The sequence below is a fragment of the Xiphophorus maculatus genome, chromosome 8 (genome assembly GCF_002775205.1).
Source record: "Xiphophorus maculatus strain JP 163 A chromosome 8, X_maculatus-5.0-male, whole genome shotgun sequence".
Classification (NCBI taxonomy): Eukaryota; Metazoa; Chordata; class Actinopteri; order Cyprinodontiformes; family Poeciliidae; genus Xiphophorus; species Xiphophorus maculatus.
In genome coordinates, this window is record NC_036450.1 from 18,433,641 (window position 1) to 18,457,965 (window position 24,325).

The following is a 24,325-nucleotide window of genomic DNA, read 5'->3' on the forward strand; positions in this document are numbered from 1 at the left end:
TGTACGATCTTGTCACACATCAACCCAGCAACAAGGGAGCTTTTCTAAATTCCCCTAAATGCATATATAATTCTTGGTAAATTAGTAAATAGATGTAACAGATATATTATAACTATATTAATCTTAGTTTATTTCAGAACTAAGCAGTTCTTAACTGCTTAGGGCTGTTTTTGTTTCCTCAAGAAATGTACACATCCAAGTCGTCCGTTTTTCGGGAAGAAATTAGTATTCATTCCAGAACTCCTTAAAAATGACAAGTACATCAATCTCTAATGACTCAAAATGTATTTCTCCAATTTGGTTTTGTTTGCATTCTCTTCCTATGATCCAATCTTAAAATTTTGCTGAAGGATGTTCAAAAAGTGCTGAAAATACATATGTAAACTGAAGCTGGAAAAGTTTTAAAATATTGACGAAAAAATAATTGGACCCATGAATTGAGCTGCCCCAAACTAAACAATCTTAAACCAAAGGGACGCCTGCATAAAACTACAGGACCCAGTGGCTGTTTTGTCCTTGTGTGTGAGGGCCTGTGAACCAGCTGTCCGTGTCACTCCTTTATAGTTATTGTTAGAAACAAATGGTGTCTGCTGGATAACTTTCATGATAACTTGGGGCAGCTGGCACTTCCTAGGAGCCCAGCACCAAAAAACAACACAGATTGAGTTTCAGCTTGAAAGGAGACTGTAGTTTGTCGGTGTGCAGGATTTAGGTGGAGCTGCAGGGTCAGTAATGTGAAACGCCACCTGAAATGGTGAAAAATGTTTAGATAAATATATGATGTAATGGATTTGATCCAAAAATATTAGATTTTTGATTTTTTATTTTCACTCTTGAAAGCACAGAATGGAGAGAAGAGGCTCATGGGAATCATGTTGTGACCAGGTGAATTCTAAAAGGGATTTCCTGGATTTTAATGCTAACTTCGTGATTTGAACGACTCTGCAGACGTTTCTCTTGACTTACTTTCTGCTATGCTTCATCAACAGTTTTCTACACCCATTAAAAGCCTGTGCATGTCTGATCCTCACCGGTAAGCCAATATGAGCCTTCTTCCACTGTGCACCTGCTTGGAGGTTTGCTCCATATTTCTTTTTGCTTCACTGCGAGAGGCAATTTGCACAAAGTGGATGGAATAATGACAAATCCACCAATCAACAGCCAGGAAGCTAAAGGTCTGACACAATTGGTTGTTCTGGCAGGGTACCGATACCAAACACAACTCAAAACTGATGACAAAGCAAGCTGACGCTCATCGTCTGGAACGGCCTCGCCATGATTCCCATTGGAAAATTTTGGACCATGCTCAAAAGCCAGGTCAGTCCAAGAAAACCACCCAATTTAAATGAACTGTTCATGGAAATGTTTGACAAAAAAACTTAAAAAAAACATAAAATATGAATTCTTATTTGAAACTACATTCAAACCAACATTAACATGGGGTTTAGGTGGGTAGGAAAATGACTATAAAATGGGTGTGCTTGATTTGAAATTTATTTGAAAGCATGCAAAAGCTCCCATATGTCTCGTCTCTGGGTAGATTTCCTTAATAAGAAGCCCACTATGAGCATTACTTTGTTTAGAATCCATGCACATTCTGGCAGTGATGTGAGAATTAAAAACAAAAAGTCTTAAAAGTAACTTTTTGAGTAGCACTCCTCAAACAATCCTTGATGAAGGACGCAGAGCTTATTGTAAGACATACCACCCTTTATTAAATGCACAGTATCACAAGAAACATTTCCAGTAATTGTGGATAAGCTACTCACATGATGCACAAAGCATTGAATTGATTGATAGAACTGGCTGATTAAAGCAGGATCAAATCTGCCAGAAGCGCACCACACACACACGTCCCCCCCCCCCACACACACACACACGCCCACACACGCCTTCACACATGCATTCAGTTTTATGTGCAAATATACACACAATCACCCCAACAAACATGAACACACGCTCACCGTATTCATTAGTAAAATTTGTCATCGTTGTCGTCTTTTTTTTCTTCTTTTACCATATATTTACAAAAAAAAAATCATTGACACCACCCCTAAGATAGATTACATTCAAAAAAGATCCCCACCCTTCTAGATTACATTCAAAATAATATACTATTCATGATGCAAAGTCACAGTTATTCATCTGAAAGAGGATCAAATTAGGCTACAGTCAGTCAGAGGTGGTCCGAGTGTCGGGGGTCGGGCAGAAGGGGCTCTTCAGACCCCCACCCGCCTCCGTCGGCCACGTAGCGACTGGGACGCCTGCTGGAGAGGAGAAATCTGGGTGTGTGTAGAGTCTGTGCTCCTCCTGCAGACAGGTGGCCTCCCAGATAGCCTCTGTATGAGCTCCCCATCACAGTGGAGAGGAAAAGAGGAAATCGTATTTTTTTCTTCTTCTTCTTCTTTTTCAGAGAGAAAAATAAAACACATTGTTCAAACAACGTCCTCTGCAGATCAAGAGTCGCAAAAAGGGAGGAGGATTGTATTCTCACTGGTATTATGAACGAGCACGAGGAAATCGTACGACGGCGCACAAATAAAATCATTATTTACATTTAGTATGTATTGCCAGTGGCCCATAACACATTGTCTTCAATAGGTGTCACACAGTTTCTGACGTACCTGCTTGGGACAGATTATACTATTAAACGTAGCCTACTATTCATATAGACAGTTATCAGAACTGTACAGGATGGACAGCAGTTTATATACAGCCCACACAGGACTATTATACAGGACAGTGTATAAAAAAAAAAACCCAAAACATAAGTGAGACGGACAGAAAAAAAAATAAAAATGCTTACTTTTTCTCAGGTTTACACTTTCTTTCAGCTCAGCCAGGCTGAAGACTACAGCTGCGGTCCAGACAAAAGGTGTTCAGTGGTAGACTAGAGGGTGGCTGCTTAGGTTGTGCATTTTGGGGCGGTGGCGGCGTGGGAGGGTTACAAAAATGCTACAAACTGCACCTGACAAACAAAACTTATTGTCTGACTCATTTAAATATATATATATTTTTTTAAACAAATAAATAAAAACAAAAACATGTAATGGTTAGTTTGATGACAAGTGTAGATGACAGCACCCTAGCGTTACATTAAGCCCAGTCAGCTGCTAATTTACTCTTTCCGCTGTGATTCGGCAGCATTTTATTTCACACCCCTTGGGCCTGCAGCAGACTTCAAAGAATAGATAGTAGATAGTAGTAGATCGTATTCTATGTGACAGACCAACACAAAGTAGGGCATAACTGTAAAGGTGGAAGAGATGTGATATTTTTAGATTTTTACAAATCTAAAAAGTGTGGCACAAATTTGCTCGAAAGCATCCAAATAAAATCTCATGCAACCAATTCTCTTCGGTGCTCAACTAATTTGTAAAAAGACCCGATTGTTGCGTAATTTACCCTCAGCACAAATCCAGCTGTTGTTAAACAGAATCGTGAAGGCCAACGAACACATTGGACAGGTCAGAGTTAAAGCTGTAAGCTAGTTAAAAGCAGCATATTTAATAAAATAAAAAAAAAATCAGACTCCTAAGCTTTTAACATATGACCCAGCTATAAATCAGAAAAGATGCTCTGGAGGAGCATCAGCATCCACAATACAGGTGGAAGAATCTTTTCACAGGAAAACTATCATTCGTCAATATCTATTATAATTTTTTAAATTAAATTAGGCTTTGATCTAAGTCATTCCATAGTACCTCCGGCTTTATATTCACACTTATTTATTTATACGGATCTTCTTTCAGGATGAACCATCAGCTCGCTTTTGTCAGTTGGAAAAAAAAAAAAAGCAATCCCTCAGCATGACACTGCCACCACCACGTCTCACCGTGAAGATGGTGTGCAGTTTCCCGGAAATAAATTGTTTCGCATGTAAAGTTTCAATAGTGAAGATGTGCATTGCATTTCTTTGTTTTTTTTTTTACTTTTATTTGAAATAAAAATTTTAAAACACACATTTGTTTCCCTTCCACTTCATAACTATGCAGTACCTTGCAGGCAGCGGTTTATCTAATAAAAATGCTGATAGCATGCATTAACGTTTGTTGCAACAGTTCAAAATGTGAAAAGAAAAATCAAGGGGTAAAAAACATAATTGGATGCACTGGATATAAAACTAAAGATAAGAAAATCAAAACAAGTTGATGCAAAGCGAAGACTTTAATACTTCTGAAAATGCCGAAAACCTTAAATGTCTTTCAGCAGCATCAAAGAAAACCCTCTCGGCCCATTGCCTCACTCCAATCCGTCCTGTAAGAGCCAATAAGGTTTGAAATCTGGCTCTGAAACGTCATTCAGAGATGAGCCACAAAATAAAGATTTTGTCATTTTACTCAATGGCACTGCAGGTGAATGACAGACAAATGGAAAACAAAAACAACCAATGCTCCCGAGTTAACACTCTGTGCTTCAGATAGCCCAGCTGATTAAAACCTAGCCTGAACAACTGTTTCCCACCAGTGTATTTTATATATATATATATAGAGAGAGAGATTTATTTTTTTTAATTAGAGTAAAATATGAACAGATATTCACAAAATATGTCATTTTTAATTCAGGATGTAAAATATATTCCCTTTTATTTCACAATTTTGAAATGATGTTTTCTTGTTTTGTTTTTTGTACTTGTCTGTAAAATGTTTTTACATGTGCATGACTTAAATACCAGATTTAAATCAACTGGACTTAAAAAGCTTTATCTACATAGATCCAAATATTCTCAGTCAATGAGTGCTTCTTGCTTTTTGATCCTCCCCCCTGCTTAGTAAGTATGAAAAACATTGTGGCGATGGATTCACATGATGCAGAATGACCTCTCTCCTCATTTTGGATTTGTTTTGTTTCGTTTTTTTAGACCATTATTTTAAGTAAAATCACATAATCCTTTCATTCTATGAAACAACCCAAGGAGATTCTGCAAACTAATAAGAAAACAAAAGCAAAACCTAAACGTTAAGGCTTCTCTTTGTGGGATGAGGACACGGACAGTTTGCACTTTACAGTCACATTTACAACCAGATTCTGTACATAGACGTAGTCACGCTACCTTCACTTCCAACGTCCTCTCTGCCTCCCAACATGCTCCCCAAAAACCCGTCCGCATACGAAGCACACATGCACACAAACTGCATACACCAGCGCTGGTGGATCAGCCCAATATATCCAGGTAGACGGGGGAGGCCTTGGCCAAGCTCTGGAGCATGCTGTGGATTTCCTTGATGTTGAGCCTCATGTAGGGCTCCCTCTGCCAGCAGCCCAGCATCAGGTCGTATACCTCCTTAGGACAGGTACGGGGCCGCTGCAAGACTCGGCCTTGCGTGATGCACTCAATCACCTGCAGGAGACAGTGGGAATTTATGCTGTGACAGATTTACACATTTATAAAATGGAGTAAAATAAAAGAAAATAATTGATGTAAAACATCCAAACAACCAGGAGTAGGGGTGAGCAATATGGACTTCAAGTTTTATCATGATATTTTGTGGTACAATGACAATAAAAATGATTTGTTGCTCTTTTTTTTCTTTTTTCTTTTTTTTTGGTGACAGCATAGCACAGCAATCATAGCCACACAAATACAAACACTACTTGTGGAAAAGACACCATGTGTAGTGTGGTTCTTTAGGACACCAGCCACATGAAAAAGTGTTGTTTGTATCACTACGCTTCACACATTCATCCTATTTTCTAATTTATTAGAATATATATTTATATTGAGTGGAGAAAATAATAAAACTAAACGCTTATTTTGAGGGGCTTTAAATTGATTGGAATTTATTGTGACATCGATGAATTCAAATTCTTATTATGATAAGAAATTTGTCACAATAAATGAGAAACAACACGATAAATGCCCACCCCGAACCAGGATCACAACAGTTAATCTTGCAGGCACCAAAGTAATTTAACTACAGTACTACACAGCTTGCAGTGATTTGCACACCTGTTTCATAGCTCCTAAACTTTTTCCCATGTTGCCACACTGCCACTACAAACCTCAGTTTATATATTTTATGTAAGAAGATCAAGGTCGGTCACATTGGCTGGAAAGTGCAAGCAAAAATCAAATCCTTCCCTGCCTCTAACAGGTTTTCCTCCTGCTGAAGTAAAGCAGAACAGAGCTTGATGTTGCCTCCACCTTGTTCCATGGGGGGTGATGTGTTCAAGGTGAAGTTTTCTGACCCACATGGCCTTTTCTTATGTTGACCAAAAAGTTTAACTTTGATTTAATGTACTGGGCTTCTTACATGCTTGTAGTAAACTGCCAACAGGACTTCTTAAGGGTTTCTTCCAAAAAATGTGGATTTTGTTTTTGCGGGGTTTTTTTTGAGTGGGTGGACACCACACTTTTGTTCTTTTTAAATATTTCTGAAAACCATTTATCTTTTTCTTTCCATTTAACATTTGGACTATTTTATGCAAGCCTATCACACACAGTCCTGTGAAAATATTGTAAAGCTTGTGTTTGGCAAACAGTTAAAAAAGGGGAAAAAGTACTTTTTTGAGGGTTAGAGTGAGGATTTAGGGGCTAGGAGGACTGTGCATTACAAAGTCAACAGGAAAGACAGCAGTGTCCTTACAAGCAGTGTACAGTGAGCAAAAGGCTTAGTTCAGAACATTAATGCATTCAAAATCTAATGCCAGAGTTTTCTGTTTTAATGAGTTTCTATTTATTCTAAAGCTCTTCACAGCCCATAACTATGCAACTTATGTTCCTGCTGATGTGCACAAAAACCATCCTCCTGTTTTTGCAAGGTAGCATTTAGAGATACATTCTGATGGATCAGAAAGAAAAATCTATACGAAAAGAAGTAAAGGCCTGAGGTCTGTGGGCTTACATTTTGCAGGTGCTGAGTTTCTTTCAGAGCTTACCTCGCCTAAAATGCGTCTAAATCAAGGAAATTGACAACAATCGTGCTGGGAAATTCCACCTGTAGCTCCATCTAACACTATATTACATACAATACTCTGTGGAACAAACTGCAAATCGCATTACTAGAATAAAAAGCATGAACATTAACATCTTCAGTTTCTAATATTAGTCAACCTTCAACAACAGTAAATACTACAGTTCCCATGACGCCTTCACTAAAGTCTTACAATTAATTACAGCTTGAGAAATTCAAACAGCTTTAAACCTCATGTGACTGACCTCATTGTTGGAGAGTTGGTACCAGGGCTGCTTGCCGTAGGTGAAGATCTCCCACAGCACCACACCTAGACTCCACACGTCACTCTCTGTGGTGAACCTCCGATACATGATGCTCTCTGGGGGCATCCAGCGGATCGGCAGCATCGTGTGACCGCCCACCTGGGGAGATGGAGCAGCCTCCATTAGCGAGTCCCCTCAGGTCAGATAAAAGGGTTTCAGTTGCTGGTTACACCATCTCTACTTGCTTACTTATATGACAGGCGGGGACTGGAACATTACTGTAACCAATAAACAACACACCAGCAAAAGGACTTTGAAAATGTATGCTATACTATTCACATTTGTAAAGAGAACTGAGAGTAACAGCGCTTGACATTGTGCTGGTGGATCCCTTACTCAACTCATTTTGAATAACATCAGTGGGAGGTGAAAGACCCTAAGTGGGATGACATTTTTTCCTTGCATTTCTGACTCCAGCAGAGGGCGCTGTGGGATTCAACTTAAGATGCGAGACAAAACGGAGATGGAATTAAATAAATCTATTTGCTTCTTCTAAATGTCTTTTATTTGACTCTTTTCAGTCTTATGATTATGTCCAAATAATAGATGCAGTTCTCTCATGTCCATACCTGGATAATTACACAGTTTGATCTTATGTGGTTTAAGATGATGTTGTCAATCTTGAGTGAGAGAATAATTTAACACATCGCTGAAAGTAAATGAAAAACCTCCCAGAGTTTTTTTGCACTGTTGATTCTTATTACCATAGAAACTTGAGATTTTTGTAGATTATGAAAGTTTCAAATAGATAAAATATGTTAAAATTGCTATTTCTACTGATACACACCTGTCTCACCAAAGCTCGAGAAAGCAATCACTATTTGTAGATCATGTTTCTGTATTAAGCTATATTTATGAGAACCATTTGAAGACTGCAAGGATGCGCAATAGAAATAATGAGCAATGAAGGGTCACATAGGAAGATGAAGAGCAAACAGCTCTCAGTTACTCACCCTATAGTAGTCTGTGCTGTAAACATCTCTCGACATGCCAAAGTCTCCTATCTTGACCAGCAGGTTTTCCCCTACCAGGCAGTTTCTTGTTGCCAAGTCTCTGTGGACAAAATGTTGGGAGGCCAGGTAGACCATGCCAGCAGCAATCTGTTGGGCAATGTGCAGCATCTGAGACTGGGTGAGCTCCACCAAGATACTGTGCTGACCGTCTGCCATGAGAACTGCATCAGGACCGTGGGACCTGCACCCAAAAACCATTGCATATTTTACAAACTACAGAAAAAGAAGTAGCTTTTTGTCATTTCTGAATTTTTTTTAAAATACATTTCATCTTCAGTTTCTAGCTTCATGATTACTTATTGTCTCCAAAGTCTCAGTTTTGATTCTAATCTATGACAATTTGAAAAGAAACTTGTAACACCAGTAAAGCCAAAGCAAACCAAACAGGAGCGTTCCTGTTGCAACTCCTGACAACAGACAGAATACCATTAGAAAATTTAAGCTACATGTCTGAGGTTGTGTACTCTGAGTTTTTAGCACATTCAAAATCTTTTGGTTAGTGTAAGTAGTAAATTGAAGTTCAACAATTAAAAATATATATAGATGACAGACTGTGGCAGGTTGTGGCTTCTTCTTCTCTTCCTAAAAGAGAAGAAGTTTATGGTTAAGCAACTTTATAGTGATGATATGAAACCAGGCAGGCGACTGAATGCATCCATTAAACTGCCCACATAACCCACAACTGACAATGTATGAAATGGAAATTTGTGGTCGTTACAGATAGTCTTACCATAACTGTGACCACACCACTCAGAGTCTGACCTTTCAGCCACAGTTCATTCTTTTGAAAACGTCCTTAGCAGACGGCTTTCTTTATGACTTTAGTTGAGTTCAAAATCAATTCATATGACGCCTGTTATGTTACTGAGACCTTTTAATGTTTTTATGAGTCTCAAATGTTACGATCAGGAAACTATTTAGATGTCGGCACATTAACTTGATCTTATTATGCTACTTGTAAGCTTTTGAACTGTTTCGTGCTTAATTCATTATTACTTTCGCCTTTGAACAGTGATTTACTGTATTGTGTTTTACACACTAGTTTCTTTCTTTTGACAAAAGAATATGTAAAACTTTAATGGTCTTCTTCTCCAGCCAAGATATTTAATCAACAGAGATGTGCTTTGGAACTAACATATAGTTAATATAATTGAACACAGCCTTTTTCCTTGCTACAGTTGGAGGAGGTGTTAATGCCCAATAGGCAAAATTAAACTACTTTAACAAAACGAGTCATTTCATTGGAAGACGATCTCACCTGAGGAACTTGTTCAGGTCTCCGTGCTTCATGTACTCAAAAACCATGATGAGCGGGTCGCTCTCCACACACACTCCGTAGAAGGTGACGATGTGCTCGTGTTGCAGGTTGGTGAGAAGCTCTGCCTCTCTGTAGAAGTCTGCGCGAGCGCTTTCAGTGGCCTCCTTCAGAGTCTGACAGACAGAAAGAGGCAGGATCAACAGGAGCGAACATCCAATGGAAACTGTTCCCCAGTGTTTTTGAAGAAGGAGCTTCCTGATCAGTACCTTGACGGCCACATGGATCTTCTCATGGTCTGGCACCAGGTTATAGCACTCGGCTAGAAAGACTTTCCCGAAGGCTCCTTCTCCCAGCTCCCGCTTCAGCACAATATTGTGCCTCTTGATGTGCTGCACAACTTTAATACAGAACAAGTCAAATCACTAACAAGATCGTTTTTAGTAGGAATTTTGAGAAAAATATTTCAACTTTATAGTATACTGGAATTTGATCAATTGGAGATATGCTTTTGCTGCTTTTCATACATATGTGTGTTCATTATGCACCATTAAAAAAAAATAAAAAATTCCAAATGTAAAAATAAGTTGCATTAATAAAATTCTTATAGACTTTTCAACAAGTGTTGGCCCTTCAAAGCTGCTTTGCTAGGGTTGCTAGACAAGCTAACTCTTGACATCCATCATGTCCTTTGTTTTAGAAACTCCAGATTCTTACAGTTTACACTTTTAATTTATGACAGTGTTTTTAACTATAAAATACACTCTAATGAAGGGAATAGTCCCAAGTCTTCCAAGGTCTATTTTACAACTAACATATCCATTCTCATTCAATTGACCAATCTTTAGACACCTACATTTTAGGGAAAGTTCATTACATTTAGTAGGTTTAAACAATAAAAAAAGTAAGCAGCACAAATAAAAAAATGTAACTGTAATGATTGTTTTTCAATTAAAATAATTATATAATGTTTGATACTTTATATTAAAAATGATTTGTGTAAATATTGATAAACTTTGGTATTTTCTTTGGTATTTTTCCTCAAGATTATCATACAATTATACTATATATGGACCACTCAGTCTAGTCTGTGCCAAGTGTTAATTATTAGTAATTTGATACGACATTTATATATGTGTGTTTTTTTCCCTCTATTCTTATTTTTGACATTGTTATTATGAATGTAGAAATTAGAACTAATATTATTATTGTCAGTACTATTTTATGCTATTGAGCACTGTTTTTCATTGTCGACTGGTTCCTGACAAACTAAGTTAAAAAAGAAGGTTGGTATTTACAAAAAGTTTAATATTTTTTGCCCAGCAAAGAGCTAAGACACTTCAAATCTGTAGATTTTCAATAAAACAAAAAGTTTGTGTTTCTGAGTATCTTGTCTGAGCTTTCCGGTTAGCTCCTGAAGAAGGAAGTCACTGCCGAGGCACAGTAGGAATCTGCTGATAAATATGGCGCCTATAGCAATGATCCCTGCATGGATTTATCAGAATAAAAGCCCAGGTTACCCGGCGTTCATCAAGAGCGGCGGTAACTCACACGTGTCAGCTTTCAGCATGCTGCCGGAGTTGCGGAAGTACTGCGGGTTCTCAATGACAGGAATCTTTGTCATCCCAATGATCACTGCATCTGGACCCATCTCTGAGGACGACGGGGTGTTGTTGCCATTGGAGACGTGATGAAGAGGGCTGGCAGAGTCATCGTCGTTGCTGATTACCGAGGAGGAGCCTAGGGACCCACGGAGAGGAGAAAAAGAAGGAGGTGGATGTGGTGGAGGTCAGGAAACAGGAGAAGGAGAGATGGGCAGACAAGAAGGTGAAGTGTAGGAGGTTGGTCATTAGGAAGAAGGAGTAAGAGAAGATGGAAAGAGGAGAAGAGTGGTTAACAGGGTGGATGGATGTTGAAGGGTGCATAGGTTTGATGGTATGTATAATACCCTAGTATCAGGTTTCTGAAAATTGTGGGAGAAATGCTGGACTAACAGAGAAAGTCAATAATATGTGATTTTATATAGGAAATAGCCATATCAGTATTTATATATGTTATAGACTTCTTTATAACTAGCAATGGTAGTAGGCATTTTGAAAATAAAATTTGTAAGCAACGCTTACCCTAAAAAGTAAAATAGAACATTTGGTCACATTACAAGCACATATCTTCTTCCATTGCCTAATTTGTAAAGGTATCACACCTTATTAATTATATCACTTTTGTGGTATGATTCTCTGTACAATCCTGTATAAACTCAATTAGCTGCTGGGCTGAACTTTAGGAAGGGCTTACAGTGGCCATAGCCCCAAGTCAGAGGAGGGTCCTAAAGATTTTGTTGCTTTTTTTTTAATCAATGCATGCTTTACAAACATTATACTCTATGCAAAACTCACTGCAATCAACATATTTTAATGTCATTTTGTTTTTGTTAATATAAACAATACTTAAGTATTTAAAGTTATCATACATATTTTTTGGAACAACATGAAGCCGTCTGATGCATCAGTTCTTACCAGCTGATGCGTTGCCCTACATATCAATGTACTGTAATTTGCAAGAGTGAAATAAATATTTTGTGGTTAGGGCTCTAAAACAGGCTTCAGCCCAGGGGGTCACACCTTTCTAAATCTGGCTCTTTTTAGTTGGAGCTGTTTTGCAAAAAATTGACAAGTTTCGAAATATGCAAAACAAGGAGAGACATACCCCAAAAGATCTGCAGCTTTAACTTCTGCAAATGTTTGCTCTAGAAACGGTTCCATCACATTCAGATTTTTATCTGTACATTTAAATTAATATTTTTTTCTTCCAGTTCACAGCTATGATCTATATTGTGTTGGTATTTCACATAATAGCCCCAATAAAAAAATTATATGAATATTCTGATCTGACAACAGTTTAGGAAGGTTTTGTTTCTTTTATCTTCTCTGGAGAATTATGGGTATAAGCTTACGTCTCCTTATTTATGCAACAAAAAAAGATATTTATTTTACCTTTAATACCAAAGTTTGAGTTTCTTCCATATTTCAAAATGATGACCATGAGGACGCAGCCAGTCAGGGCAACACCGGCAATTCCCACAACGACATATACCTGGAAATAAATAAAGGAGAGAATGTGATCCCAGTAAGAAGTCAAAACTAAACTGCAGAAATCAAAATAAGGTGCTGATCATAATTAGTGAGATCTCTGGTAATCATGTTTGTTTGTTATTTTATCTATTGCAGCAGTCTAATTTTACACTGGAAAAAAAGAAGAAAAATAGAACATCTGATTTGAGCATATGTAATCAATGTCTAACAAAATAGAAACAATTGACTTTAGCAAAGTCACTTGTGGTACAAATATTAGTACAGATAAGTTTTAAGGTTTGTATAACTCCCCTTTTTTGGCAAAATAATAGTTTATAGGTCTTGACTAGAGATAGGAGACTACAAAGACATGGATTACAGACCAGTTCCACAATCTTAATGGTAGTCCATAGACCTGAGTAGGGGAAATTATATATTTTTCTTTTTACCTTAACACACAATTTAGGTCTTGGCATTGAGATTAGGCGGCGGCTTTCTAAAGCCACCACCTTTCTGTGCAATTTCTGTGCTTCATTAGCAATTTCTGTGCTAATGAAGCAATATGTACTGGATCATTATTTAGCTGAAGGCCCACGTAAGACACATAATTCAGTTTACTGGACAATATGTTGGTTTAAAATATCCTTTTTGATGTTTTTGAAGCTATGCACTGCATCACTATTTCCAGGGCCTCAGGTCCCGAAGCATCACTGATCCCTATTCACTTGAAATTATTTGCACTTCTATATCAGCAAATTTGTAAGACATCGTAAATATAATGTACGTCATTGAAACCACAATCAAATAAACTGCAAATATTTATTTAAGTCAAAAGGTTTGTAAAAAGCTATAAGTGGCTATTAATATTTAGGATCACTTACTGCAACACTGTCGTCCAGAGGCGGTGGATCTGGATAAGTATATATGTGATCTGTCAAATCAGAGTTATTCATATTTGGAAATATTTTGCAATTCTGACTTATCTGTGCAATATCTTATTGAGTGAAACTACATATAAAGTCTGGAAAAATTAAAGAACTTACCATCTGAGCAGAAGATGCAGATGCAGGGGAAAAGGGGAGAAAAAAAAGAGGAAAATCAGTAGATATTTTTAACTGCATAAGAGTACAGAGAAAAATTAAATGCAGCTTTCTTGTGCTTTTTTTCTTTTTCGGCAGACTTAAATGTTTACGATCCTCAAAGTAATCCTCTTATATCGTACAAAGATATGGAAAGATGTCCATGCACTAAAGTGGCAAAGAAGCCCCAGACCATGACACTATCACCATCATGTTTGACTGTGTCAAAAATGTCAATCACCTTAAAAGTGGGCCTGATACAATGGGACTTACGTCTTCAAAAACAATTACATTTTTATCCCCAGAATAGTTTTCCAAAAGTCTTAGGATTGTCGGTGGACTCATATGAGGTGGGCCTTTGTGTTGGTGATCAGCGGTCTCCCATAAATAGTTTGTTCAAGAGTTTGTTTTTATTTTTGTTTGTTTTTTCACTGTTGAATCAAAAATGCTGATCTAAAACTGACATTCTATTGTAAGACACTGGCCTAATAGAAAATACAGAACAGAAAGATGACAATAATATCTATCTTATTATTTAAATGTAATTGTAATTAATCACCTTCCTGAAAAAATACTTTTTGCCAAAAGTAATATTTTTTGCCAAATTCACCTTTTAGCAAAAGAGAGGTGGCAGTTTTATTTATTTATTTATTTATTTATTGCCAAAAGTGACTTAGGCTATTATTTTAGGAAGGTGACAAAATCAAGAAATGAGTGAGGGGGGGCTAATACTTTTTCAGGCCAATCGAGTCATAAAACGTAAGTATTACTTACCATAATCTGGGTTTTCTGTAAATAAAAGAAATAAAAACAAAGAAATTTGTTATAATAATAACATGTCAGCTTTGTTACATATAAAACCCCACTCAGTTACAAAACTTAATCACAATTAACATAGCCATACAATAAAAGATGTACAACTGAAACAGTTGCACTTCTGCAATTTGAATGTACAGTAGTTGAATCTATCACGCTTAAAACCATGCTCTAAAAATATCCTTATTTGGAAACAGGAAGCAAACTGACCTGTAATGTTTGGCGGATAAAGGAACTGGGCGGTGACTGTCTTTTCATCCCGACCATACTCGTTCCTTGCCACAAGCTTGTATTCGCCGTTGTGGATGTGAGTGGGATTGGCGAGCTGCAGGCAGCCGTGGTCCTCGTTCTCAGTGGACTCGTGGATCATGGTGCGGATGAAGTCTTGCTCCTGGAGAAGAACTTTATTATGATACCACAACAGCTTGGGTTTGGGGTTCCCCGTCACAGTGAATGGGATGCACCACTGGTGGGCCTGTTCTGGAGCCAACAGCTGCTCGATTCTAGGGGGAACTAAGATGGAGGCAACAGGAGAAGAAGAGCGGTCACGGGGACAACAGGAGATAAACAGTAAGAGCAAAGGTGAAGTAAAAACCTTAATTGTGGAGAGGAGAGGTGCAGGTTGGAAAAATAACTGTGAGGGGAGAATAAACCTAATGAAAAAGTATGCATTCCAATTCTGAAGACAGAAAAACATGGAAGATGACCATGTATAAATGGATGTTAAACAAGTGAAGGCACGTGGTGAGGCATGAGCAGCTTTACAGGAAGAAGAGTTATGGACAGGAAACATGGAAAGTCAATAAGATTTTCCAGGAGACACTAATGACAACAAACCGAGAAGCCTACGGCTTCCACATAAAAAACACGGTTTAGGAGAAAGTATTTAAATGCTCATCACACAGAGGAAATTAGATCAAATTAAATGTAAATAAAATAGGATTTCTAGAGATGTAGGCCATATTTGAAGTCCTTACAGAGAATATTGAGCTGAAGCGTGGCTTCAATCTGACCGACTATGTTCTCGGCGCTGCATACGATCACCCTGCCGTTATCATCAGGAGACAGGCCTGACAAGATGAGGGTGCTTTTTGTTTCCAAAGGGTCAATCTGAAAAAAACAAGATTATTAGATCAATTACAGATTCTGTGTACGGACCTATGAGACTGGTGAGATATAAAAACAACTTATATCATTCATGGAAAGAATGATATGTAATTTAAGAAAGTATGTAATTTAATTGCAATATAAAAGTAACTGTGAATCGTTACAGCTCCTGGATAATGTAAATAAATTACAGTTATTTACAATTTACATCTAACTTTATTCTGAAAAAAATTAACAAATTAGTGTCTTTTTCCCTTCACTTAAAAATGCTCCTTATTGACTGAAGCTATGCTTATTTGTGGTTCAACTGGATTCAGTTTTCATGTAGCCTGGTTTTATTTCTGTGCTGTAACACCATCTTTTGCGGGGAAGTAATATTTATCTGACGTGTATCGCTACGCTTCTGCTCTACAATGATAAAATATTCATCTGTCTGCTTTCACGTACATCCCAATCCCAAATCATAGTTAATGTCATGTTAAGCCACTGTTTTCAGCTAACAGGTACAACTCAACTGAGAATGTGATCTTCTAGTTGTAGAAGTATGGGAACCATAATTCAACAAGACCATCTGTGAGGTTAGACACTGATGTTGGACTGATGTTCCAGGTTTACAGTCTCCACTCCAATTCCTCTCAAAGGCGTTGATTTGGGCAGAAGTCAGGATTTGTGGAGACCAGTTATTTACCGTATTTTTTGGACTAAAAGCCGCTACTTTTTCCTCATGTTTTGAACCATGCGGCTTATAGCGCGGTGCGTCGTTTCTGTGAATTTTTCTTCACCACCAGGGGGTTCTTTTGCAGGAAGTGTATCATTAGAAGTCAACATTGGAAATCAAAGAAGAAAGTGTTGATTTTCATTTAGAAAAGCACTCAAGTGCTAGCAGCAGACACGACGGAGAAATGTTTTCAAACTCATTACTCCTCATCAAGGAAACAACACGAAGAAGTTCATATGATGCAGCTTTTAAGTTGAGGGCTATTGAGCTGCCAGTACAGATCGATAGCCGCTGCACGTAAGCTCGGCGTGAACAAATCCATGGTTCGGTATTTTAGACGGGGGGCTGCGTCCTTAATAGCAGATGTATTCAGCCCTCTGCTGCGTCCTTGTGGAAAACCTAGAGCGGCGGAGATACCAGCAGCTTATAGCCCAGTGCGGCTTATATTTGTACGTTTCCAGATTTTTTAAAAAAAACTTTGTGGATGCGGCTTATAGTGAGGTGCGGTCTATAGTCCGGAAAATACGGTAGTTGTCCTCGCAACTGCTAAACACAAACTCATCCACTGGATTGCCAGACCAAGAGCAATGATTCGTCACTACAGAGATTATGTCCCTACAGCAAGAGTTCAGATTAAAATTAAAAAGAGATATCACAATTATCCTACTTCAGCTTCTCTTCAATGGCTCCCTGTTAAATTCAGAATATAATTTAAGATTCTCCTTCTTGTTTATAAAACCTTAAATAATCAAACTCTGTCATGCATCAGAGATTTGATTGCTCCATGTGTTCCTACAAGAGCACTTTGCTGTGAGATTGCAATTTTACTGCTGATTCCTAGAACTTCAAGAAGTAGAATGGGAGGTAGATCTTTTAGTTATCAGGCGCCACTCCTATGGAACCAGCACCCAGTTTTAGTCCATGAGGCAGACATCCTGTCTAGTTTTAAAACGAGGTTGAAAACTTTAGTTTTTCATAAAACTGACAGTTAGACTACACTGGGCAAAAAAAAGGAAGAAAAATATTACTCTAAATTACAGTAAAATACTGGCAGCTGTGGTTGCCAGAATTTTGCTGTAAAATTCTGGCAACCATAGAATTTTACCATATAAATATGGATCTTATTTACATTGTAAACCACAGCTGCCAATGTTTTATTGTAAATTAGATACTCTTTTTTAGAGTATCTAAAAAGAGATAGATACTTTTTTTATATCCTTTTTTTATCCTATCCTTAGATTAGGATATCCTCAGCTATTTTTGTAGTTATGCTGCTGTAGGCTTAGGCTACTCAAGGACAAGCTGGTGACTTTTCCTTACTTTCTTCTTCTTCTACTACTCTGCAATTTGCATTATTTGCTGTTATTTCAATAGATAACTTTTTGCTTTCTCTCAAAAACTTGAAAAACAAATTTTCTTCAAGTACTCCAGCTGCTTCTCCCAGACCATTTGATCTTATATTTGAGTGTGTGGTCAGTTGTGTTGTATGATAGACTAAAATTATTTGGGCTTAGCATATTCCAACATTTAAAAGAGACTTGAAGGTAAACCGTCTCACCTCATAGTGGGTTGAGAGCATATCGAGGGTCCACAGGATGTCAGGAACAGGGGAGCCTGAGGCACTGCACACGACTTTGACATCACGCCCTTCCCTTACAGTCACATTTTTGGGGCTCAACTCTACTTTGGGAACCACTGCAAGTAACATACAAAAAGTGACAATATACATGAATATTGTCTCTAGTTTTAAACAGCTCCTTTATGTCTTCAAAAAGCAAACATAATCAGCCTAAGAAAACCAGCAGCGCTTTACATTACCACAGTCTGGAGGAGTGAGTGTGGCAAAGTCCCTTGTCTCTCCCCTTTCATCAGTACATGTCAGCTCTGGACCGTCTATGTCTTCTTGGAGTCTTAGTTTGATCCACAAGTTTTCACACACACAATCCAGAGGGTTTCCAGATAGAAGAAGCCTTAAAATGAACCAAACAAACAAACGCAAGAAAGATTTTAGGGAGAAGAAAGGGGATGTTGGACTACTGACAGTTTGACGCATGCATGTCAACTTACGGAAATGTACTGTTGAAGTTCTGAAATGTTCTCCATGACAGCATGGAGAGGTTGTTATCTCTGAGATTTCTACAAAAAAAAAATAGCAACAAAGACTGTAAAAAGTCAGCAGGGGGAACAGGTGCGATAACATAACTTTACTATAAGACGGTGCTTACACATATTGAAGTCTTGTGTTGTTATAAAATGCATCCTTGGATATATATGTTAATCTTGTCCTTGTCACCGTTCTGTTGGAAGTTACAGTGTACATTTAATTAGTTTAAATTAGTTTAATATCTAACCGAGCACAAACAGGTGGGATACTTACAGATTTCTGAGGTTTATGTAGTGCCTCAAACTGCTGTCACTTATGTTAATCAATCTGTTTTGATTGGCAATGTGTCTGTGGAAACAAAGGAAACCAGATGTTAGACTTGTTACAATGCACATGTTTATGTAAAATGATCACATTATACTTGTTATGTCAAGTATTGAGGCAGATAAAGTTGATTTATGTTTTATTTTAGAGAACGTCAAGATTTTGCCCTCAAAATGTGGATATTTGGGGCGTGCTGTGGTGGTGCAGGGGGTTAACACGCCCCACGTTTGGTCCTTGACGCAGACGTCGCGGGTTTGACTCCCGGACCCGACGACCTTTGCCGCATGTCTTCCCCCCTCTCCTCACCCTACTTCCTGTCTGCCTACTGTCGAAAAAATACGAGCCGCTAGCGCCGCAAAAACTCTTCGGGGAAAAAAAAAATGTGGATATTTTGTCTCAAGCATACTGTTTTCTTTTTCTTATAACATGTATGATTAGGGTTTTTTTTTTTTTACATGTAATGTAATCTCAGGGCTGCACAGTGGAGCAGCTGGTAAAACTTTCTGAAGGTTGTGGGTTCAAATTCAGGTCTAGGGTCTTTCTAAATATAGTTTGCAATCCCCCCTTTCTCTCCCCACCACACATGCATCTGTTCACTCTGGGTACTCCAGCTTTTTCCTACAGTTCAAGAAACATGGATGTTAATTGATTTCTCTAAAATTGTCCTTAGGTATATGAGTGCCTGTGTGAATGGTTGTTTATCCTGCATGTCTGTTGCCCTATGACAGACTGCCAACCTGTCCAGGGAGTACCATCTACAACTGCTGGAGATAAGCACCAACTCCCCCAATACCCTGTAAGGATGAGCGGCTATTGATGGATGAAACTTGGTTTTGCAGCATACCAATTCAGAAATCCATGGCATTTTCTTAACATCACTCCTGACATCCTTTATTTAAGTTTTGAAGAAAGAAATTACTATAAATGACTTAGACTTAGACTTAGACTTAGACTTAGACTTAGACTTAGACTTAAATGACTTAAATGATCATCTTCTGGACTTGCAGCTGACAACCATCTATTTTTCTACACCTGTTTAACTTGTGAAGTCTTTGTTGGGGCTGGTGCCTTTATGTTCAGCGTTCATTAGGTGAGAGGTACTGATTTTCAGTACATCACATAGGAACAGAGACATGGCGACACAGGAGAAATATCCCTGCATGCAAACACGTTCATACCTAAGTGAAATTTAGATAGACAAATTAACCTACCCACAAAAAAAAAATCTGCACATGTACGGGAGAGCATGCAAACTCCATCCAGAAAGATCCCAGGTCAGGATTACAGCCCACCTTCTTCCTGCAAGGCAACAGTGCTCCCAACTGCACCACCATGCAGGTCAGGAAGTTGTTTAAAAATTAAATTATCCTTAAATAAATAAACCAGAGGCATGCAATTTGAGGGAAAAAAATGAAAACAGAAACAAGTAGGGTAGGCTTTGCTATTTTGAAATCTAACCAATTTCCCATAGGGGTATTTGTTGCTTAAATATTTGTGTTTAAATGATAGTGGTTTGTTTTGAACTATGTCCAAATAACTTACCCTATTAATTTATTATTATTATTATTTTGTCTTTTTAATACAAATGATTATGCTGTTGGGAACTTGGAAGGGATGTTGAATAGTTTTTACCAAATATTATGACCCATTTTGTAAGTGTAGAAAAGTCACCAAAGGGAAGCAGAAAAAACTGAAAATGTTGACCTGATTTGACTTAGATTAACGTCTTTCATAGTATAAAAAATGAGAAATGATGGGATGGTAAAACGATTCAGCATAATAATGTTTATATCAGTTTCAGTTTAGTTCACGCTAGAGAGCGAGAGTCTTCACTTTAGGTGACATTACCCTTCCACAGTTAGCACGAGCTAGCGCTAGTTTCCTTCAACATTAACACTTTGATCAAAGAAGAGACTGTAAAGTCAATACAGATGGGCAATTATTTTGTGTTATATAATAGGATTTAATTTTGACAACCAAATTTATCTACATGTCAACGAAATTCATGAAACAATATTCAAAGGCAGTGTGAGGCTGTAGTCTTCAACCAACTTTCAATAGACATGTTAGTACTAGTAATTCTTTCTGCAGCTGCAATTTTTTTCTCCTGTGACTTTGTTGGTGTTTTCACTTCTTGCTTTGCCATTCCCTTAAGATTGACTTTTTATTTACAATTGCAAACTGAAATTTCAATAATTTTTATTGAAACCAGTCAGTAAATCATGAACGATAGCAGCCACCCTCTACACGCCGTCATCAGCAGCCAGAGGAGCCTGTTCAGTGACAGACTGCTGCTTCCCAAGTGCCGGACCAATAGATTTAAGAACTCTTTTGTCCCCCATGCCTTCAGACTGTATAATTCCTCATTGGGCGGGGGGGGGGTGACACAGGACAGAGGGTAGAAGGAGTAGTGACCCCTTGTATTTTTCTCCATACTTATCAGGTCAAACCACATAGTGCAATACGATATCACTGGTCAATCTATCCGCCAAATTCTTACATTTTTTTTGTGTTGTATTTATATTTATTTATATTCTTATATTCTATATTCTTATTCCTTGTTTCTTGCATAATTTAAGGTTTTTCTTGCATAATTTAAGGTTTTGGTTACTCACATTTAGTGTGTACCTTAGTATTTAATTTGTATTTTTGTATTCTTTTGCATTTTTGCTTACTGTGTGTTATCTTTGTTTTTTGCCTGGGAGCTGCTGGTAACTTCAATTTCCTGAGGGAGTCTTCCCAAGGAATTAATAAAGTACAAGTCTAAGTCTAAGTCTAAGTCTAAACACACTCATATCGTAAACATATCATTTGCTTTCTTAATATTTTTTCTGTTATTACTATGATGGACAAAGACAGGGATTTTGGGGGAGAAATTTTGGCTCAACAAAACTGTGTTTGATATACCTGGAGATGCCTATAATTGTTCAAAAACGATCCAATAAGCACCAAGTAATAATCCAACAATCAATTAATTTGACCTATAAACCCATGTTTTTAACTAAACAACTTTATGATTTTAGTTTCACGTTTCACTGCATTCAGTGTTAAGAGAACAAGATAATTACACCAGGATGTCAACCTGTAAAATATGATACCCATGTTCATTTCTAAACTAGACATGGTGTTGGTATCATTTCAAAGTACCATTCCTCTCTCATATAAGTTCATTTGAGAGAACACTATTTTGGAAATGTTGCTAACATTCCAACCTTTAGTGCAAAGATAAACTAAAAGTACAAATCTGTTATTCAACATTTAGAAGCATGTTGAGTACGAATTTTATGCACAAACTGTTTGTCAGAAAGTCTTATTACACATTACGAGATTTATGACTTTATTTTATTTTAATCTGACAATTGTCAGAGCAGATGTTTTCTAAAACGACACAAATTAGTTTCACCCCAAATATCATTTGTGTAGAGAAAGTTTTTCTTTTAAATTTATTCTTAGCCTTACCATTAGATACTGTTTACCAGAACTCATTTGACAGGAAACTTCACCCAGTATTTTGGTTGAAACCACAACTCAATCGTGTTAAGTCAACCGAGGTCTGGATTGGTCCACATTTGACCCATGACAAGATTGGCACCATTACCCTAACTGGCAGAGCTGGCTCAAGGAGAAGTAATTTAGCTTCCATCCTCAGGAAAAATGTATTTGTTTATTCAAACTAAAAACACTGCAGGTAGAAGACTAACTGCTCATGATCTTAGAGATTAGATATTGGTTGTCTACAGCGAGGGTCAGAGGAAGAGGGCCTCCAAGTCAAATTCTGCCTACGGCCCTGTACAAGTTTTGGCCGGCCCTGAACATTGTCCGTTTCTCAGCCACAGTATAGGGATGAGATTTCGTTTGTAAGTTAATAAACAGTATCCATTACAATGCAGCCTAAATAATAAAGTAGCTTAAACGATTAACTAATGCAATATATGTTACGTTTAAAATTTGATTTGCCTGCTTTTGCAAGTGTAGAAACTTTGCAAATCGTTGGCTGCTTCAACCGTTTTTTCCGCCCCCGGATGTATTCATAAATGAAGAAGTCATTTCCCCACAAAAGGCGCCAGTTGAATAATATCCATCATGGCTCCAGCGCGTCTGCCTCAGAAAAAACTAAACCCAGTCTCCACTACTCTGTGCAGTTGTAGGCTGTGTGGACTTCTGCAGCGTTGTAACAGGCACACTCACAGGCCTACACACTGACGCAGATAAGGGCGCACAACTCTCGGCAGCCTATTGCCAGCTGTACACAACTGATATGATCTCATGTGTAATCTGTCAACAGTGTGGGTATTTCGAAATATTGAGGATATCTCCCCCACGCCCACTCTACCCCCTCTCCTCCCCCCTCCCAAAAAAATATGTTTTTTTTTTTCTTTTCTAAAAAAGAGGCAGAGTGAAGACACTGGAGGCTCCGCTGCTGGGCCTGAGCGTTCAATCCAGTGCTCTTTAACTCTGGAGGAAAACACACTAATCCAAAATAAGCATGACGCGCACTCGCACCGCCTTTACGCACACGTACACGCACGCGTATCTCCTGCACTCCACACACTAATATGAACGCGCATACAAATATATATATATATATATATATATATATATATATATATATATATATATATATATATATATATATATATATATATATATATAGTTTTTCATACATCTTTATTATGATACCCGCCAGGGTTTTAATGGTAAATGCACTTGTCATTATTAATATTATGCACCCTTGATGTTTGGTGTCACTGCCACCTAGACTGTGGGTTTGAGCTACCTGCTTCGTAAGTTAATAAGATCGTTTATATGCACAGACTTACATCTCGGTGATGTTTTCCATGTCATCTAACGTAAGGACAGGGAAATCCTCGATCCCCGGTTCGGGGTCGTTACAAACAATCCGTGAGATGCTGCAAGTGCAAGATTCGGGGCAATAGGCATCGCCGGATCTCCACAGCTCCATCAAAAGCACAAACAATCCAAAACGAGCCATGCCATATTTCCCCGCGCTGGAGTCCATCGCGGGGCCAGTGAATATATCCCACGAATCCCCCACGACAGAACGGAATCTGGTCAAGCTGAATTATTAGCGTTTCTTCACTTGCCGCCTTTTATCTTGGCCAAGTTAATCCTTCCGATTCTACAGAACGAGAGGTAGGGGAGGGAAAAAAGAGCAAAGAAACAAAAAAACAAGACTGTGCTGTCGGTTGGGAATGCGCAGAGCCCACGTTTTTAATATCAAGATGCCATGGACTGGCCTTCTCCGTCTCCGCAGAGCTGGTATCACGCTACTGCATATCGATGCCGTGAAGAAAGGTGTCAAGTGCTCCGTCCTGCTGCTGCTATTGCTGCTGCTGCTGCTGCCGCCGCCGCCGCCGCTGTTGCTGTCTCACTCCTCCTTTTGCGGCCACTGACTGCCTTGTAAAACAAATATGAGCTGCTCCAGATGTTCAGAGATCAATAGGCAGGAGCCCCGTGTGCGTATGTGCGCTGATGGGGAGGAAAGCTGCACAGCGGAGTAAAGGGATGCGTGGTGATGCTGCGTGTGTAGGGGAGGAAAGCTACCTGCATCCGTCTATCGATCATCACCGAGGACGGGCACAGCTCCGAGCCATCTCA

At 38.4% G+C, this 24,325-nt stretch overlaps 1 protein-coding gene across 2 annotated transcripts; it reads right to left on the reverse strand.

The window, feature by feature from the left end:
- Positions 1-1,695: 1,695 nt before the first annotated feature.
- Positions 1,696-24,325, reverse strand: LOC102229659 (BDNF/NT-3 growth factors receptor-like). 2 transcript variants are annotated; one of them, XM_005798647.2, is made up of 18 exons: positions 23,527-24,325; positions 18,656-18,730; positions 18,504-18,575; positions 18,346-18,414; positions 18,097-18,248; positions 17,837-17,973; positions 15,431-15,563; positions 14,664-14,966; positions 14,412-14,426; positions 13,602-13,604; positions 13,440-13,468; positions 12,481-12,580; positions 11,039-11,227; positions 9,757-9,887; positions 9,491-9,663; positions 8,173-8,413; positions 7,160-7,318; positions 1,696-5,341 (listed from the first exon to the last, which is right to left on the reverse strand). In XM_005798647.2, the coding sequence occupies exons 1-18, from the start codon at positions 23,724-23,726 to the stop codon at positions 5,156-5,158; spliced, it is 2,367 nt and encodes a 788-aa protein (XP_005798704.1). In that variant the 5' UTR covers positions 23,727-24,325; the 3' UTR covers positions 1,696-5,155. The 2 variants fall into 2 exon arrangements, with proteins under 2 accessions (XP_005798704.1, XP_005798703.1); XM_005798646.2 differs by having other exon boundaries at positions 13,440-13,489.

Excerpts from the sequence above, each read along its gene's own strand:
- LOC102229659 (XM_005798646.2), bottom strand. The coding sequence starts at position 23,726 with ATGGACTCCAGCGCGGGGAAATATGGCATGGCTCGTTTTGGATTGTTT. Across the intron at positions 18,731-23,526 it reads ATGGAAAACATCACCGAGAT|ACACATTGCCAATCAAAACA; the intron begins GTAAGTCTGTGC and ends TTGTTTCCACAG. Across the intron at positions 8,414-9,490 it reads GACCTGAACAAGTTCCTCAG|GTCCCACGGTCCTGATGCAG; the intron begins GTGAGATCGTCT and ends TTTTGGGTGCAG.